At 28.2% G+C, this 20,083-nt stretch overlaps 4 protein-coding genes across 4 annotated transcripts; 2 read left to right on the top strand and 2 right to left on the bottom strand.

The window, feature by feature from the left end:
• Positions 1-1,024: 1,024 nt before the first annotated feature.
• On the bottom strand, positions 1,025-1,510 carry LOC132926109 (uncharacterized). Its single transcript, XM_060990449.1, has one exon. The coding sequence runs from the start codon at positions 1,508-1,510 to the stop codon at positions 1,025-1,027; it is 486 nt and encodes a 161-aa protein (XP_060846432.1).
• A 2,401-nt stretch (positions 1,511-3,911) lies between these two features.
• LOC132926108 (uncharacterized) lies at positions 3,912-4,557 on the bottom strand. Its single transcript, XM_060990448.1, has 3 exons — positions 4,406-4,557; positions 3,991-4,303; positions 3,912-3,926 (listed from the first exon to the last, which is right to left on the bottom strand). The coding sequence occupies exons 1-3, from the start codon at positions 4,555-4,557 to the stop codon at positions 3,912-3,914; spliced, it is 480 nt and encodes a 159-aa protein (XP_060846431.1).
• Positions 4,558-13,798: 9,241 nt separating this feature from the next.
• On the top strand, positions 13,799-18,475 carry LOC132926107 (uncharacterized). The gene is given in 10 exon segments (XM_060990447.1): positions 13,799-13,966; positions 14,046-14,166; positions 14,237-14,307; positions 14,366-14,675; positions 14,755-14,826; positions 17,626-17,672; positions 17,675-17,769; positions 17,771-17,797; positions 17,864-18,088; positions 18,163-18,475. Coding segments are annotated over 10 exon segments (1,449 nt in total).
• LOC132923906 (uncharacterized) lies at positions 15,009-16,804 on the top strand (the record flags this gene model as incomplete). The annotated part of the gene is given in 2 exon segments (XM_060987901.1): positions 15,009-15,302; positions 15,803-16,804. Coding segments are annotated over 2 exon segments (1,296 nt in total), but the record flags the coding sequence as incomplete, so codon positions are not given.
• Positions 18,476-20,083: the final 1,608 nt, after the last annotated feature.

Here is a 20,083-nt window from a genome sequence, read left to right as displayed (position 1 = left end):
CTGGCTTAACTAGTGAAGGTTTAAAAATTGTAGCAGAAGAGGGAATGTTTGCATTTCACACTATAGTACATAAACATTCTTTTAGATCAATGGAATGTACTACTACTTTAATAAAAAAGTTACATGAAAAAAAGTTTTCTTGTGCACGTACTAAGTGTGAATCAATTATTCTGAATGTGTTGGCTCCTTTTGCAATGGATCAAATAATAGACGAACTGAAAGCTGTTAATTTTGCGACAGTTATGATTGACACTTCAAATCTTTTGAAATTTCAAATCAAATTTCATCAAATTCAAAAGTTTAAAAATTGTCCCCATTCTTATTCGGTATTTCAATCCTAAAACCGGGGTACAAATTAAAGTGTTAGAATTCACAAATTTGAAAGGAGAAACTTCAGATATACTGTCGTCTTATATTATGGAAATTTTAACAAAACATAAATTAGCTCACAAAATCAGTATAATATTTTGTTTTTTGATACTTGTATTAGGCAGAGTTGTGCATCATTCGAATTACATTGTATTTAGATAATATTTTATTCGAATGATTATTTCACAATTATTAGAATAAAAAAATATTCGATTAACTTTTATTGAAGACATTTAATTTCAAAATATCATTGTATAGGTAAATAAAGTCATATTAATATATAATTAACACCAATTCCAATAGTAAGTTCTTAAAAAATAATATATTAATGACAAATATTTATTGATTACTTAACTTAAAACTGTAAAAGTAATAATAATGTACATAATATATTTTAATTATATAAATATATTAGTTTAAATAAAAAATATTAAAAAGTAGTGAAATATTCAAATATAATGTAAAGTGACATTTTCTTTTTTTATTATTATATTTATTTATCATTCTGCCAAGTGACCGCACCATTCGAAACAAAATATTCTGCAAACAAATCTCTTATCCTCATTGCCTCAAGTCCTGATCTACGAGGCAATATCCTTAGTGGTACAAAAGAGGACATATCATCTTGATCATTTCTCCAGGATCCCGGACAAAATTAATTTTCTTTTTCTGAATCAAATGTTCCCGGGGGTGAATAACTTGATTTAGAAGTTTTGCTTTTCCTCAAAAAGTTGTGTAATAATACACACGTCATTGTTATATCGGTAACTTTCTGTTCGTTCAGTAAAATAGGTTTTCGGAAAACACGAAAAACAGACGATATAATTCCGAACGCATTTTCGACGATCCGTCGAGCTCTTGATAATCGGTAATTAAATATCCGTTTCATACTGCCTTTTTCGTGAACTCCTGAGTATGGCTTCATCATATTTCTTCCCAATGAAAATGCACCATCTCCTATGAATACATAAGGCATTAATTCTGTTTTTGAGGGGAGTGGCTCATCTAATGGCAACATTATTTCATTTGCCTCTAATTTATGCCACAAAGACGTGTTTTTAAAAACCCCACTGTCATTTAAGCGACCTTGGCAACCAATATCGACATAGGTGAACATATAGTTTGCGTCAACTAATGCCATAAGGACAATGCTAAATGTTCCTTTATAATTGTAAAATTCCGTGCCACTATTTATTGGACATTGAATAACAATATGTTTTCCATCGACTGCACCCAAACAGTGAGGAAAATTCCACCTTTCATTAAACTCATGAGCAACCTTCAGCCATTCGTCTGTTGTTTGGGGCAACTAAAAATAATAATAATGATTTAGAATAAATATAATAAATAATAAATAATAACTATAGAATAGTATTGTGTAACAAATATTATTTATTTAATTTAGTTTTATTTTGCGTAAATGTATCTCTTCCGCGTATTTTTATTAAAAATTACTAATAATTCGCCAATTAAAAAAAAAATAATATATGTTAAATTGTTTAAAATTTTTATATTGCTTAATTATGTTTAAATACTAAAGTATTAATTTTTTTCCCCCCCAAATCGTATCCAAATTATTTTTTATTATTAACAAAGTAGCACCCACCATAAAAAAATCTTAGATCCGCCACTGACAAAAAATGTATAATACATTTTCAACCACAAAATTACTTGCAAATTTTCGCAATTTTGACATATTTCATATAAATTCGAACTTTAAGCACAAAAAAATTGTGACTAACGATTTCGTATTTTTTTTTTATCACTTTAAGAACAAATTATAAGAAACCTTGTATTAAATTTTCAAGATTTTCTGGCCAGCCAAAAAATTTTTATCGTTATTTTAAAAAAAAATTCTCATAAAAATCGAAAATTTCAGTGGTCTATAAACCAAAAAAATAAAATAACTCAAAAAGAGTCAAAATATTTTGAAAATTTAACTGTATATAGATAACACTAACATAAACATTTGGGGAAATTTTCAAGTATTTACATTTTACAATGAAAGAATTTATGAGTTGCAAAAACATAAAAAAATAAATAGATTTTGTAAAAATATAGGTTTTACGTAAAAATTCCCGTTTTTCCGTTACTTTTTTTTGTTTTTCCCAATTTTTTTGAAAACTGTTGGAACATTTTACTTTTTACCTATATATAATGCAAAAAGGACATAGGTAAAAATAACATATTATAAAACATAATTACATTAATTGTATATAAAAAAAAAATATAAATTATTAAAAAATAAACATTAAATTCATATTATATTATAAATCTTATTATCTCATTTAACATTTATCATACTTGTCTATTTAATTTATTATTGAGAAATAATTAGTGAGTTTCTTATGTTTATTATTTTTATAAATTGTACTTTTTTTGTAAAATTTTCTGACTTTGTTTACAATAACGGGTTTGTTATCGAATAGTTTATTTGTTATATAGAAACATTAAATTTAAATTTACGCATTATTAAAAATCAAGATCATAGTTCTGAAATATAATTCGTTAAATAGAAGTTTTATTATAATTCATTAATGTTCAAAAATTGTTTTAATTCCAAAAATTATTTTTAAAATGAAATTTTACTTTTGGTTTTTTAGGAATTATTAGATCAATCGACTGTTGATGTTATTGGAATAGATGAAGACCAACACGATACCGAGGAAGAAGATAAAGAAACTACATCGACATCAACTACCGAAAAAATTTTTAAATCGCCTGCAGCATCCACCATGAAGAAAAAACGCAAAGCGAATGACCACTTTATAGAAATTGAAAGTCGAATGGATGAAGCATATAATATTTTAAAAAAAGCTTCGGTGGAACAAAGTCCTGACGTATGTTCGCTTTATGCTGAGCTGCTTGCAAAAAAATTAAGAAATTTTGACGATAAAACCCGCGAGATAGCTATGCACGAAATAGATAACTATTTATTTAATCTTAAATACAATAGAGCACAACACAATTATCTACCTCAAACACATCGTGACATTGGACATACATACCAAATTCACCCATTTACAGGATTATATAATCCATCACCAAGCTCTCTAACAGAATACACGGCACCGTCACCACAATCTCAGTCATCTTCCTCAAGTTATTCGCAGTTTCCCACCAACATAGAAAACCCAGTACCTGGACCGTCATTTGAACATAATGACAGAACTTATGAAACATTTGACATTTAAAATACATAAAGAGTATAAGTATGTTACTACCTATATTTTTTTAGAATATCTTGTTAATTATTGTGTTATTTTTTTTTTACCAGTATTTAAATTTGATTTTATTGGTTAGTATAGAGGAAAAAATATTTATTTTCATGTTTTATTATTTATTTATTTTTATTTATTATATCTCAAGTTAAATATTATGTGTTAATTTTTTTATTTACAAGAAAGAATTAATTAATTTTTTTACTTTATATATTTTGTTTTTTATTGTGTATACCTAGTACATTATAATATATAACTAAAGTTGGAAATATTTTTTTTTATTATCTAATTAGAAGGAAATTATTTTATTTACGAAATATGTCATTTATAAGTTTGCTGTTTTCATAATACTTATTGTTTGTATCAATGTATTTTTTAAATAATAATAGTTATTAATTACCTTAATTTCATCTTTTAATTCTTGTATTAATGCACTGCATACTTCTTGAACACATCTTGACACTGATTGTGGAGAGAATTTAAACATATAAGATAAACTAATAAAACTGTCTCCAGAAGCTAAATATCTTAATGTAACTGCTAATTTTTCTTGGATAGGGATAGATTTTCTCATATTGGTGTCAGTTTTTGTTATTGATGGTCCAATTTTATTTAACAAATATTCGAAATCTTCAGGTGACATTCGGCAAAAATTTTCGAATTTTTTTGTAGAGTTTAAAGTCAAATCATAAAGCATATTTGTCGCATTGTACCTGAAAATTAAAATAATAATTTATAAAATTAAAAAATAAATACCTACTGATATTATATAATATTGAAATTGAGATTATTATTAAGATTATATAGGTACTTACTTATTTCGACTTTTATAATATTCATTCACCCAATATCGTCTTCTCTTTCTTGTCACCTTATCTTTTTTGTTATTATTTATTAAAATTTCACCACTTGCCATAACATAATATGCTGCAGCACAAATTGCAAGTTTTGATTGTTTCGTTTCCATGTTAAAGTATTAATTTAAAAAGTTAAATTAAATTATTATTAAAAACACACAATAAATAGACGTCTACACTTCGTGAGCTACAGACGTAAAATGGTTGTTTAAGCCAAAAAAAAAAATGAGATCGAAAATTCCTTTCCCGCGCCATGCCACGCCACGCCACGCGACATCTCCCGCGCCGTGGGATCGTATGGATTGCGCCTAGACAGGCTCGCCTGAATTTGGCGCGGTATATAGACAAACCCGCGCCTCGCCACGCGCCGTGGGATCCCGGCTTAAGTCGTGCAATGTTATCGCATGAACTCCAGGCCCTATTATAAACTCAAGTAGTTAAGTCGTGCAATGTTATCGCATGAATGATGAGCCCGATTATCTATATATTATTATAATATTATCGTTGTATCGTTATTATTGTATCGTCCAGGCAGCTCGGGAAGACGAGACGGGCGATCATAAAATTATATTATTATACGTATTATCGTAATCGTCGTGCTAAAACAAAATTATTCGCATGTGACCTGTTACGGTATATACGTTCTAAAGTTGAGTTGAATTACTGTTTTTTGAGTTTTTTCTGTTGTAATTATTGACATTAAAAAATAAAATTCTTATAATATTCAATTGAATTTTAATTTTAAGTTTTTAAAATGCCTGGCAGTACGTGTCAATATTTTAACTGTGGTAAATCATCCAGTAAATTTCCGAATTTAAAATTTTATCGTTTTCCAAAAGATAATAGATTAGAAACGTGGAAAATTAATTCAGGTATACAATACACGTATAATATTATTCATACAAGTTTTATGAATATATTTTAATATAATATAATTATTAATTTTGAATTTAGGAAACATAAAATTACTTTCGATTGATAAAGAAAAGTGTTATAATCGGTATTTATGCCAGGAGCATTTTTCACCTGATTCATTTATGAATCTGGTTACAAAAAAATTAATAAAATCAGCTATTCCTTACAAATATAATGAAATTATTGACCAACCGACATCGAGTGGTGAGTACTATTTACAGTTGTTTTTTTGTTTTCGTTTTCAATATTTTTTTCTTAATAACGTTAATTATAGACATTTAAAAAAAAATTATTAATTTTCGTAAATTATTTAACATTATTGTAGGAAGTAGTTTGAGTGCTGGACTGGTTGTTTCCGATTTTTCGCCTACAACTCCCATTAGATTTGAAAAATCAAAAGATTATACAAAAATCAGAAATACAGAGTGTGTTGAGCTAAAATTTCCTAGTCCTTCAAAAGATATTACAACCGATATATCCGATATAATTGATATGCCTAGTCCTATTACACCAAAACGAAAACAAAATTATAATATTGACATTGATACTCCCAGGAAAAAAAAATTAAAACAAAAAATATTTGCACAACATCAAATGCAAAATAAAATAAAACACATTTCCAAATTAAAAAATAGAATAAATAATTTAAAAAACCGTAACCAATTAAATAATTTAATTTCCACACATAATTCTCCGTCCAATAATTCAAGAGCTATTGTTACTATGCAGTTTAGAAATAAACGTCGCCAATGGACCACTGAAGAAAAAATTTAGCATTAACAATGTTTTATAAATCTCCGGCAACATATAATTTTTTAAGATTACAGAACCTTAACTTACCAGGTCCGTCGACAGTCCGAGGTTGGATTGGTCAATCTAAATTTTTACCAGGTTTCAATAAAATGTTTATCGGTCATTTAAAAAAAAAATTTGAGTATAAGGAGTACAAAGAAAAAGCTTGTAGTATTTCTTTCGATGAAATATCAATAAAGGAATTTTTAGAATATTCAAAAGATTTCGACTTTATAGAAGGTTACGAAGATTTGGGTAGATACGGAAGGACAAGTAATACTGCAAATAGCTGTTTAGTCTTCATGGCAAGAGGTATATATTCACCTTGGAAAATTCCTGTTTCTTATTTCCTTGCTCATTCTGCTGTTAAACATACAGTTCTCAAAAACTTAATTATAGATGTATTGCAAGAACTTTTTGATATTGGTATTTCACCTAAAGTTTTAATTTGTGATCAAGGTTCGAATAACCAAAGTGCCCTGAAGTCGTTAAATGTCACGGAAAATAAGCCTTATTTTTATGTAAATGAAAATAAAATTATTTCTTTATTTGATACGCCCCATCTCCTTAAAAGCGTAAGAAATAATTTGATAGGAAACACTTTTAAAAAAAATGAAAAAATAATATCTTTTAACGATATCATAGCAACTTATAATATAGACAAAAAAAATAAAAAAAGTAACGCTCTACTTAAAATAACTGAGGCTCATATACACCCAAACTCATTTCAAAAAATGAGTGTGAAATTGGCTACTCAAATTTTTAGCAACTCAATGGCATCTGCTTTGCGAACATGTATATCTGTAGCAGAATTAAAAAGTAAAACTGCATCTGATACAGCAGATTTTATAGATTTTATGAATCATCTATTTGACTGTCTAAACAGCAGAAACTTATTCAGTAACAATCCATATAATTGTGCATTGACCAATTCAGGCATAGTTAAACCATTCCTAGTAAATGCAACAAATTATTTCAATGATCTTTTCAAAATTAATATTAAAGGCAAAGTAACTCGCCCACCATGCTTTAGCGGATTCACTCAAACTATCAACGGAGTTTTGAGTTTTTTTGATGATGAATCGAAAAACAATAATATACAGTTCCTATTTACAAATAGATTAAATCAGGATACACTAGAAAACCTTTTTTCAATTTTCCGACAAAAAGGCGGGTATAATAAAAATCCTACGGCGAGAACAATCAGAACTTCATTTAGAAGTACATGTGTGTTTTCCTTAATAACTTCAAAAGGTACTATTTGTGAAAGTTCTCAAAACATAGACGATCCTGCCGTAGTACAAGATGTTATTACACTTGACAAATCCATTCATGAAGAGTCAGAATCGTGTTCGGACACAGCATCCTCGTCTTCGTCTTCCTCGCCCATAAAAATAACATCAGAAAAATGTAACAAGGAAAAAGTAAATAAAACTATTACATTAGAAGATTGTTCTGTGACATATTTTTCAGGGTACCTAGCTTATAAATGTCTTAAAAAATTTAATTGCATCGAATGTAAGATAAATCTAATAATAGAAAAAAATTTGAATGACAAGAATCAAATACTCTTAATTCATAAAAATTATTCTGATATCGAAAAATATACAGGACTCATGGCGCCGTCAAATCAATTAAATCATATAATAGATCGTACTTTGTCTATGTTTGAAACAACATTCAAGAAATTTCAACACAAGAAAAAATTAAGATCGAACATATTAACGGTTTTAAAAAAGGATGAATTAATATCAAACTGGATTGATGAAAAGAATAATAAGTGCGCGGATCATTACGTTTTTATTTTAGAAAAATTATTAATATGTAAAATTTTTAGGACTACAAAAATATATTCAACTACATCTCATCAAATTAAATTAGCAAAATTAAAAATTCTGAGTCATATATAGTTATAAATGTACGTGTACCTCTATGTTAATTGACGTATAATTATTTTACTGAACTTTAATATTGTGATTTCTTGATTTTAATAATTATTTGTTAAATTGATTATAAATTTATAAATCAATTATTTACGATGGTTACATACTATTTAAAAATTAAAAATGAATTATTATGTATAAACAATAAACAGTTTAGTCTTTATTTATTAATAAAGACTAAGGTTAATAACCTTCCTTTTAAAAATAAAATAATAATAACATATATACGTCATATGTGAGTATGTGACTGTGTTTCAAAGGAAACAAAGTAATAACCGGTTGTACAAGACGTAGATAAGATTAAATGCCACCAAGGCGCACATTGCAATATATTTTAGGTATCAATAAAAATAGAAAAAATAATTAAAAGGTTACGGTAAATACTACAACGACCTCTGTCGTCAACAAAATTGCAGTCGCCAAATATTCCTATATCATCGCTTATCTGTAGGTATATTCTAAAATCAATGGTGTAAGTGACTTCCCTGTACCGCGGCCCATCTATCGTTCCACCGCCGTATACCCGACGTGCAGCGTGTCGCGTCTAATATTATTTTTATTGTCCAGCGCTCTAATGACTATTTAAAACTGAATGTGCCGGTCTATTACCGGTCGTTATTACTTATTCCGCTATTACCTACGTATTGGTCATATTAATTATCAATAATTAATATTTATGTATTATTTATTATAAATTATAATACTATATAAACTCTCAAAAGTAATTTATTATAATAAAATGAAATGAATGTGAAAAAATAATAATATAAAATACAAAAATTTGCCAAAGGTTTAATTTACGCTCACAGCCTACTTATTGACTAATGCTCCTCTTTACTTTAATATGTGTACCAATATGTAGCACACAACAAATTTAATATAATACAGCTTGATTTATATTTATAAACGTATTACCAACTTTTTAAAATACGTAGTTATGAAATATATATTATATTAGACGTTTTTAACTATGTAATTCCTACACTCTACTTTTTCAATCATGAGATTATAATATATAGATATATTTATTATTTATATTTTGTTATAAAATGTACAATGTAATTGACTGAAACCACATCCAATATTCAATGTACCTATTACTGCCGAAGTATTTATAGCCATAAGATCTTCATTTTCGGACGATATAGTTTTTTTAATATTACACATACAACATTTGAAGCTAAAAAATGATTTTAGGCCAAGCTTTCTTTCACCAATTAATATCATATTTTTAAATCCACAGTCAAGTGGTTTGTGGTTATCAATACTTTTGATTTCTTGAAATAAGTGTGATATATTTACTACTCTTCTTCCACAAATTTATATTTCCATACTATTATTTTGGAGTGATGATGTACTACTTTTTTCATAAATTGGCGATAAATGTGCATCTGAGTTAAGAAAAGATGAAGAATCTATTAATCTTTTTTCTTTGGGTGAAGAAGTGCCGAATATATTATTTCCATCAACAGTTAAATTTGAAACATCATGTACATTGTTCAACGGTACAGCCAATGTCATATCGTCTGGAGTAAACGTATTTGAATATTTTCCATGGATGTTTTCTTTTACAGCAGTTGGGATGGAATTATTCGAAGCTGAATTTGAGATTCTAGTTATAACGATAAAAATATATAAAGCTTATGAATAATCTAAAATATATTCTTGAAATTTATGAATAAATTGGCGTTTGATTTAGATAAATGTTATCTGTTTTTGTATTTTTTTAAAAAAAATCAAACACTTTACGATCTGCTACTAGGTTAATTTTAACCTAATTTCAAAATTTGTTTTTAGATTCTGAACGGAGTGATGAATATATTGATTTTACAATGATGTGTGTTTTTGTGTCGGAGGACGAAATTAACTTATGGACAACCTTGTATTACATTTTCATATGAATACAAAAAAAATTATGAATTTTCAACTACAAAATAACCGACATATAAAGCTGAACAATTAACAAAATATTTTGAAAAAAAAATCCTGTGATTAAAATGTCACTTTAAACAGCTGGTGGAAGTATCACATTTTTACAGCTAATACTTTTTGAATAAAAATAAATATCAAAAATCGTTTGAGGCTAAAACCTTCGGGGGGTCAAAAGGGAAAAATTCTCAATATTTTTGGCCAAACCTTTTTGAAAATTAAATACAAGGTTTCTCATAAGTTGTACTTATCACAATTTTTTTATAAGCGTTTGAAGTTCAAATATTGAGAAAATTCGTCAAAATCGCGAATATTTGCAAATTATTCTGTAGTTCAAAATGTATAAATTTTCTTGGATTCATAGCTAAGAATTGAAAATTTAATACAAGGTTGTCCATAAGTTTTGATTATAATAATTATAAAAAAATCGGGCATAAGTCAATTTAAACATTTTTACGATCGTCTAAATTAAAAATTCACTAGTGAAATTGTGATTTACTATCAAACGGTTTTAGATATAAAATAAATAAATAAAATATCCTAGACTGACAAATCGTCTTCGTTCAGAATCGTTTTTCGTATACAATGATACACATAACTTGCTTCACTCATAACTTAAAATAAATAATTCAATACAAATTAACTTACAAATCAACTAAGCCGTCGTTTGATATCTCCACTATTTTTTTTATGAAATTAAATCCATTGCCTTTCATTTTTTTTCGTTTTGACAAACACTTATTTTTAAATTTTCCCATTTTTCAAAAATTGGAAAATTTCTAGACTTACAAAAACTAAGTGCAACTACAACTTTAAAACTATAATAGTATATTATGCTACTATTATATGTGCACTAAAGAATAAAGATCTGAATATCTGATAATCGCCGTGACGGTTTGAGCGTGAATGCGCGTGTGCCATGTAATATAATATTATATATTATTATAATATTATAGTCAGCGACGCGCGACGGCGACAATAATTATCTTCGATCATTATCGGTAATATTCGGGTTATATTATATTTAGATTTCCGATAGTGCGACCGACGGCGAGCTAGATAAGCGTTGCGCACTCGCACTCGCATGCACATGTCACATTATGCCTAAGAACAAATTTATTTCGTCGCGAAATGTTGTAAATCATAGACCTAAACGAATTCCAACATACCGACTTGAGTTTTACTCCGATAATAATTTTGAAAACAAATTTTGTTTTGTTGTTCAATCAACTTTGAATCCTTCGAGCCACATTTTTAATTTATTATTCTTAAAAAGAAAAAACCTCACTTGAAATTTAGAAAAAAAACTTGTATTCTTAAAAATTATAATGGAGATAAATAGTTTTAAATTTTTTTTTTTACTATTCTGATTCGAAGGATTCAAAATATACTTCATAATAAATTCAAATATGTTTTCAAAATTATTATCGGAGTAAAACTCAAGTTAGTACGTTGGAACGCGTATAGGTCTATTTTACTCTAAAAAGTGTTAGTGTGGAATCCCCTTAAGTGTTCCCCCCGGCGCAGCGCCCGCAGTCTAACAAAACTATTTTGATTCAAAATATTATAATTTATATATTATATTAGTAGTAGACGATTCTTAGAATTTGTCGTATATAAGACAGATATAACTGATGGTGATACCATAGATCTCTATGTGTATACTGTATAATTTTTATAACCCATACAACGAAAATTTAATTGTATTATTGTAGATGTAGTATGTATTATGTATACGTATTTTCATAATTCAACGCAAACCACCGGGCGTATAGACATAGAGTTACCACAGATACTCAGACACAGGAGTCCAAAACCAAATTATAATAATAAATAATTAGGTATATTATATTATTATTATTATTATTATTGCTCGACCCAATACGGGATCGTAGAGACGAGTAGACGACGTTATCGCTAATTTATATTCCGGCAGGCGGCAGTGCTATTTTTATTAGTACACACTACACAGAACGGACTGGTCTGGTTGTGTCATAGAGTGGGGCAGCGCCGCCGCCGCTAGAATTCACTGCAATGATCGTAGACTCATAAAAAATATACTGTTAGAAAGGCTATAATTTTTTCTATGTTTTGTTGGAAACCGATTTCTGGAATTTGCATTAACAAGCGAGCGTAACAGCATAACAAAATATCGTTTTATAAAAACGAATTTGCTTGTATTTTAGAAAATAAATTATATTTTAAATATCTGATTCCAACAAAACATAGTAAAAACTGTCACCTTTTAAACAGTGTATTACTTATGGGTCTACGACCATTATTTACTTCGTAGCATTTGAAATACGAATGCATTATTTTTGATGCAAAAAGACGGGTGTGGCGTCCTCTTAAAGAATATGTATAACACATTCTTTGTAATTGTAAGTAATAGAATCACGAAAATAAAATGTAATTGACAAAAACAACGTCGTATCGGCTATCGCCATAATGTATAATATGTATAATCATATATTTAATATAAACCGTTTCCGGGAAAAACATGGATTCGCTAATAATAACAATTCTAGTTGATCGCATTCACCGAAACCATTTCAGTATTTTGCTGAGTTAATAACCTAGTTGCTAATACTCATAACTCATAAGAAGTTACAATATAATTTTATAAATACATTTTTTTCTTAAGTGCGGCAAATTTGCCGCCCTAACAAATTTGCCGCTCCAATCACCTGATTGTTTTGCCTGTAGGGTAACCCGACGCTGATTCCATACATCCATTTGAACACCGTACCCCCAAACTCAAAAGATCGCTTAACTTTTTTGTTATGTCTACCCATTTGTACAATTAAATTGATCTCGTTTTCCAATATATTCGCGTGTTTTTTTAATTGATACACAGTTACAGAGATATCTTTAAGCGCAATTAGTTCAATTGACTTTAACATATGCCTAATATTTCTAAGACTGCTGTTTAAAAATTTTAAATCCATGTATGTATTTATTGTCCAACTACTTCCGCAAGCTCTACCATTACCTATGAGTTCGTACTGCAAACCTGGGCTATCGCTACCTACATAAAATCTATCTAATACCTAATTTTATTATACTTCAGATTTTATCTGGAATGCCTATTACCTGAAATAGTTGATCCACTATATGGTAAACGTTTCGAACTTTCAGACATTAGAGAACCAGAGTACATTCAAGAAGCGCAGCAAAAAAAAAAAAAAGTAGCAATTTACACATAATGTCATAATATGATGATTATTATTTATTACCATACATTCTTTTTTTTTTTAATAAAACCAAATTTGTTTTTAATAGTATACAATTATTAAAGACGGTCATATTTTTTTTATTCGTACGAAGCGAATGCAATTTATTGGTGTTATCACTGTTATCAGATATAAGGTAGTCGGTAGAGACACTATTAGTGTTGATAAATTAAGTAATAATGCGTCGATAATGGAACTTAAAATTAATGTTAAAAAAAATAAAGTGTGCATATGCATATGTATTTTTGATGTTTACCTATGTTTAGGAGCTTAAATTAACAAATGGATTAAGACTTGTGAATTAGGAGCGAGCGCGTAGCTCGTTGTGTACTACATTCAAAAATGTGTGAACAATTTACGTAACGGCCTGTAATGATGCGAAACGTTCTGAATGACCGTCCGTGAAATAATAATGTACCTCTCCCGCGATTACAACACGCGGACCCCGTCGCGTACACGATGAGCGTGGTTACGGCCTACCGCGACGGCGGCGATATGGAATTCAACGCCATCTTTTGAGCGTTCTATACGTTATAGATATGGTGTGGCGTCCTCTTAAAGTTCGCGACTTAGATTTTTATTCTTGGAACGAAATTGTTCGGAAAGTAAATGGCAATTCAAATCGTAAAGTGGTTTATGTCTATGCTGAACACTTTTCTAATGAATATTTGATAACTAATTATAATGGACCTAATGGATTAGAAAAAGTAAAATCAAGCGACTTAGATAATCTTTTAATATGTTTAAATTGTAGTGTTCTGTAACATAATTATTAACTACATATAGGTTAAAAGACATTTGGTTGGGTTAAGAAAGGGTGCTATTCCATCAATATTTAATACACCAAATGATATCACTGACAACTATAATACTATAACTAATGATTTACCAGACCCAACTGGACAAAGTATATTAACTTCTGAGCCATTTAGAAAACAGTTGTTTGGTGAACCTGTGTCTAAACGAATATGTCTTAGTTAACAGCTCTCAGTACAAGTTTGTGATTGACTTAATTATTTCACCTAAAAGTAGTCTATATAGACTTACTGTATCCCTTATAATACTCATAAGAACTCATTAATTATTGTTATTTAATATTTATTTAGGAAACATTTACCAGTTTTGAGGAATTATTAATACCAGTTGGTTGGGTGTTATACCGTGATGAATGTATAGTGTCATTATATAAACCAAATAAATTTGAATGTGGTAGTGAAATGAAAGTGGTCATTCAAAAACAAATTGTTTTTCAATCTAATATTTTAAAAATAAGCTATTATGTTAATCAGAAATGTAGAGATCCTAAAATACCACAATTGACATACCCATTAGATTTTATGAAAATTAATGAAACTATTAAATTGTTTGAACAGAAACAAATTTGTGAAGGAGGCCCAAGTGTCATCAATTTTCCTGGTACCTATATATTTATAATTGTTTAATTAATAATTAATATGTTTCTACCTAATATTAAATTAAATATTATTTTATTTAGGAATTCATATTAAAAACCCTAATTTAGATGATTCAATATGGCGCCATAACGAATGTTCAGTTCTTACTAATTCTAAAAAAAGGGTATACCGTCAATAGATAATGGTCAATTGATAGCGCGACAATAGATAGTGGACAATAGATCGCGCGACAATTGATAGTATACGACAATTGATAGTGTACGACAATTTATAGTGTACAACGTTTTCGTTATATTAAATTAATTAATTTTATTAAATTTTAATTTACTTAATTATGAGTTTAAAATATATTAAAAGTGAAAGAGGCACCAACATTTTGGTCGATGATGGATACATGTACCAACGTGAATGCAATAAGCCAGAAAAAAGCATTTGGCGATGTGTACAGTATAAACAAAAATGTAGAGGAAGAGTTCATCTATTTAATGATGAAATAATAAAGTACATAGACCATAATCACGTTCCGGATATTTCTAAAATTGAAGCCAAAATACAGGTCAATGAAATGAAGGAAAAAGCCCGAAGTACATGTGAATCGACACACTCAGTTCTTGGAACAATAGCTCAGGTACCCATTTATTTTATTAATACGTACTACATAGGTAGTAAATTAATTAAAAGTTGTCAACTTCATTCAGAATATTCTAACTTTTAAATTAGTTAGTGTTAGTCTTTAGCCGTGTATTTTATTATATAATTTATAATTATTATAAACTAAGAGTTTCTCCATTTTCACTGTACATATAAGAAATTACGTAGGTAATAGAGATAGAGATAAGTATAAAATAGATGATAATCGCGTTGTATCCACAGCGAATAATACAGGCGTTCTACATAGGGAATTATACACGTTAGTGTATTTTTGTTCGTGTAGGAACTTACGTATCAGTATATTTTTATTTTATAGGAACTTACATATGCAAGTCATTACCTACTATATTTTGTGTGTGAACTTACTAAACCCCATTTTACTATAGACGTACAGTGATTGTTATTTTATATTTCTTATCGATAATATCGATAACAAAAGTATTAAATGTAATATAATTTATAATAATTTTATATTAGGTAGAAATGTCGGTAGCTGGTCAACTGCCTAGTGTTGCCTCATTAAAAAGAACGATACAACGTGTTCGTCAAACTGAGCTATCAGCTCCGTCAAATCCAGTCGACTTTAATTTTAATATTCCGGAAAAATTTAAATTAACAACTGATGGGGAACTTTTTCTTCAGTACGATAGTGGGTCCAGTGATTCTAAACGTATTTTAATATTTGCAACAAACAAAAATTTTGAACTAATGGAAAATAGTGAACATTGGTTTTGTGATGGAACTTTTTCTAGTGCTCCATCTATATTTTCCCAATTATATACGATTCATGGAATACATTATTCAAACGTAATTCCTTCGGTTTATGCTTTACTGCCTGACAAAAAAGAGGAAACTTACAAACGATTTTTTCGAGCAGTTAAATCGATTAATCCAAATGTTAACCCAAATAGTGTCATGATGGATTATGAAAAAGCAGCAATGAATGCAATAAAATGTGAATTTCCTAATGTAATTATAAATGGTTGTTTTTTTCACTTATCTCAGTGTGTATGGCGACACATCCAAGAAATTGGTTTATCAAAAAAATATAAAGAGGACTCAGAATTCGCTCTGCATGTTCGCATGTTACCAGCTTTGGCATTCGTACCTCAAGAAGACGTTATTGAATCATTTGAAACTCTAATTGAGACTAATTATTTTTCTACCAACGAGGAGCTTTTAACACCACTTATTGACTATTTTGAAAGTAATTGGATTGGATGATTACAACGCAGACATCGTAGAGAACCAAAATTTAATATTCAAATTTGGAACTGTTTTTCTCTTGTGGAAGCAGATTTGCCTCAAACAAATAATTCAGTGGAGGGCTGGCATAACTGCTTTTCGTCAATGTTAAATTCATCAATTCACCCATCTATATGGAAATTTATTACTGCACTACAAAAAGAAGAACGTGTCAATCGATTGAAAGTTGAACAATTAGTTGCAGGAAATCAACCACCATCAAAAAAAAAATACAATGATCGAGCAAAAAAACTTAAAAATATATGTAGTGATTATAATAATAGAAGTATAGATGATTATTTACGAGGGGTTGCGCATAATTTTCAATTGCAAGTTTGATTTTTTTATTAGGTATTGGTACTATTTTTTGAATTATTGACCACTTTGTTAAAGAGTTTATTTCTAAAAACCTATTATTAATATTATTATTTTAATTATTGTGATAAATTATTTGTGAGAACTTATTATTATTATTTTAATTATTTTACAACTTTGTTGTTAGTTTATTTGTAAAGAATCAAAATTTAATTCGAATTTTTTTATTAGGTATTGTTAGTTGTTACCATTTTTGGAATTATTGACCACTTTGTTAAAGAGTTTATTTCTAAAAACCTATTATTAATATTATTATTTTAATTATTGTGATAAATTATTTGTGAGAACTTATTATTATTATTTTAATTATTTTACAACTTTGTTGTTAGTTTATTTGTGAAGAATCAAAATTTAATTCGAATTTTTTAATTAGGTATTGTTAGTTGTTACCATTTTTTGAATTATTGACCACTTTGTTAAAGAGTTTATTTCTAAAAACCTATTATTAATATTATTATTTTAATTATTGTGATAAATTATTTGTGAGAACCTATTATTATTATTTTAATTATTTTATAACAGTTTATTTTTGGAAAATCAGAATTAAAAAAACATTAAAAGTCATGACAATATCAATTGTCGTACACTACCAATTGTCGTATACTATCAATTGTCGCGCGATCTATTTTCCACTATCTATTGTCACGCTATCAATTGACCACTATCTATTGACATGGATCCTAAAAAAAGATGTCAACGATGTAATTTATTATTTCCTTATTTTCAGGGTATATAGAAAAATTGTTATCTATTAGAAATAAAACATATGTTGGCTCTACTCTGACTCCTACTAGACGGAGTATATTAAAACAAATTTTAAGAAAAAAAAATAGTTAACCGATCCAATAAAAGGTGAAAAAGTGTGGAAGAAAATAATATTTACAATAACTATGCATTCACCATATTTTTTTATTAAAGGTTTAAAATAAGAGTAGAACAATTGAATGTAACATTGAATGAAGTACAATGTAGTTCAAAAAAATTGACAAATGAATCTATAGCTGATTTATTTGAACGTAACAATTTGAATACATCACAGAAAACAATTATTCAAGAAATTATTAATGCCAGTAAAGTCCTAAATACTAAAAATAGGAGGTATTCTGAGAATTGGATACTCTTATGCATCTTATTGAAAATTAGGTGAATAATTTACCCTTTAACATAATATTAGTTTATGACTAACATATTTTTTTTTTTTTTTTTGACATTGACAGATCTTCCACTTACCGATTTTTAAGAGAACAAGAAGTATTACCTCTACCGTGTCCAAGAACTATTAGAAAATATTTATCAATGAAAAACATTCAATGTGGTTTTGGCAAGAAATTTTTCCCAATATTAAAAAAAAAAATTAGTATACTTAGATCTGAACAAAAACATGGTATGTTAGTTTACGATGAAATGTTTTTGAGAGAAAGTCTTAATGTAAACTTTCAGACTCTCACTTATTGTGGATTGGAAGATTTTGGCGGGGAAATAGATTTTTCTGAATTGAAAGCTAACCATGCATTAGTTTCAGTGGCGTAATTTGGTCATGTTTGTGGGGGGGGGGATGAAATTTTTTAAAATTTTACTTATACCCCCACCCTCCTAAAAAAAATAAAAAATAAAAAGTATTTATAATAAGCACCTTTCAGTGCAATATACGATGAGACATGGAATAAATGATTACAAAATATTCACATTTACAAATACTGAATAGGTATTATACTTTATTGATATCTTCATAACAGTTTAATGCAGTTTATACTTCACAATAAGAGATCCACTCTACGTGGCTTTAATGCTAATTCGTTAATCACTTCTTCCGGGTCAATTGTTATATTTTTATGAATGGCCAACATAGCGAGGCCATTTAATCGATTCTACAGAATAAAAAGTAAAGAATTAGATATTATACTTAAATTTAATCTCTATCATATAAATAGGTATTGAATACATTAAATTAATTAATTTCAAACCTCAGACATTGTGTTTCTTAAATATGTTTTCACTATTTTCAGAGTAGAAAACATACGTTCAGGTGAAGATGTTGATACCGGTAAAGTGCATAGCACTTTTAGGAGAACATAAATATTGGGATATATGTCTTTGTTACAAATATCCAGTGCTTCAAGTCCGATATTTGGTATTTTTCACATCGTTGTATCTTAGATTGCCACAGTTTTAATTCAACCAAAACCGAAGAATTATTGGAGACCATAGGAGAATCAAATTTAATTAATTCAGTAAATTCATTTTCTTCTTTAGTAGTAAGCTCATGTTTAGAAAATAAGCATTCAAATCCTGTAAAATAGTTAAAACAATTATTTAATTAATTTAGAAGTTGCAAATGTTCAAATTAACATGCAAAGAAATTCAAGATTTACAATAATTAAATACCATTAAAAATAGATTTATGAGATAAGAATCGTTCGGTCAACTCGTTTATAAAAAATTCTAGATAAGGAATAAAAATTGTAATTCGATAGTATTCTTCAATATCTAAATTTCTTGCATTATCTGTACATGGGTTTCCTCTATTTTTTTGTCTTTTGGTGATTCTTTTTACATCCAACACAAGATCAATTTACAAAGCCATAGTCTAAATAAATTAACTTGTAAATATACATTCATAAAATTATTTATTAGTTGTTGAAAATAATACTGACTTCTGCCTGTACAAATAGTTTGTGGAACTCTTTTTCTGCATTAGCTCTAATAGATTCTAAATGTTTAACTGTATCATTAGAAAGTTCGACAGCTTCTTTCAAATCAATTTTTATTTTTTGTAATTGCTTACACAAAGGTAAGCCATAAGAAAACAACAACTATAGCATTGATTAAATATACAAATATGAATATAATTATTTTGTACGTGTAATTATCACCATAATATTATAATTATTGATTTACTTTTACAACTTGAAGTGATATAATAAATTCCGAGTCAATTGATTTAGATAGTAATGAGGCATCTGTTGCTGAAGAGTCATGTCAATTTGAAATATTGAATAAAGCATCGATAACATATGGAAATAGCTCCACAAAATCACTAACCGCATCATATCTTTGAATCCAACGTGTAGCACATAGTCTCTTTAATGATTTTGCATTTGGTGTTTCATTTACATTTTCAATACAATTTAAAAGCAT

This window comes from Rhopalosiphum padi, chromosome 3 (genome assembly GCF_020882245.1).
Source record: "Rhopalosiphum padi isolate XX-2018 chromosome 3, ASM2088224v1, whole genome shotgun sequence".
NCBI classification, from domain to species: Eukaryota; Metazoa; Arthropoda; class Insecta; order Hemiptera; family Aphididae; genus Rhopalosiphum; species Rhopalosiphum padi.
This window is presented reverse-complemented; position numbering and strand designations above follow the sequence as displayed.

Coding starts and splice junctions, on each gene's coding strand:
- LOC132926109 (XM_060990449.1), bottom strand. CDS start 1,510: ATGGCATTAGTTGACGCAAACTATATGTTCACCTATGTCGATATTGGT.
- LOC132926108 (XM_060990448.1), bottom strand. CDS start 4,557: ATGGAAACGAAACAATCAAAACTTGCAATTTGTGCTGCAGCATATTAT. Junction 4,304..4,405: donor TATTATAAAAGTCGAAATAA/GTAAGTACCTAT, acceptor TTTAATTTTCAG/GTACAATGCGACAAATATGC.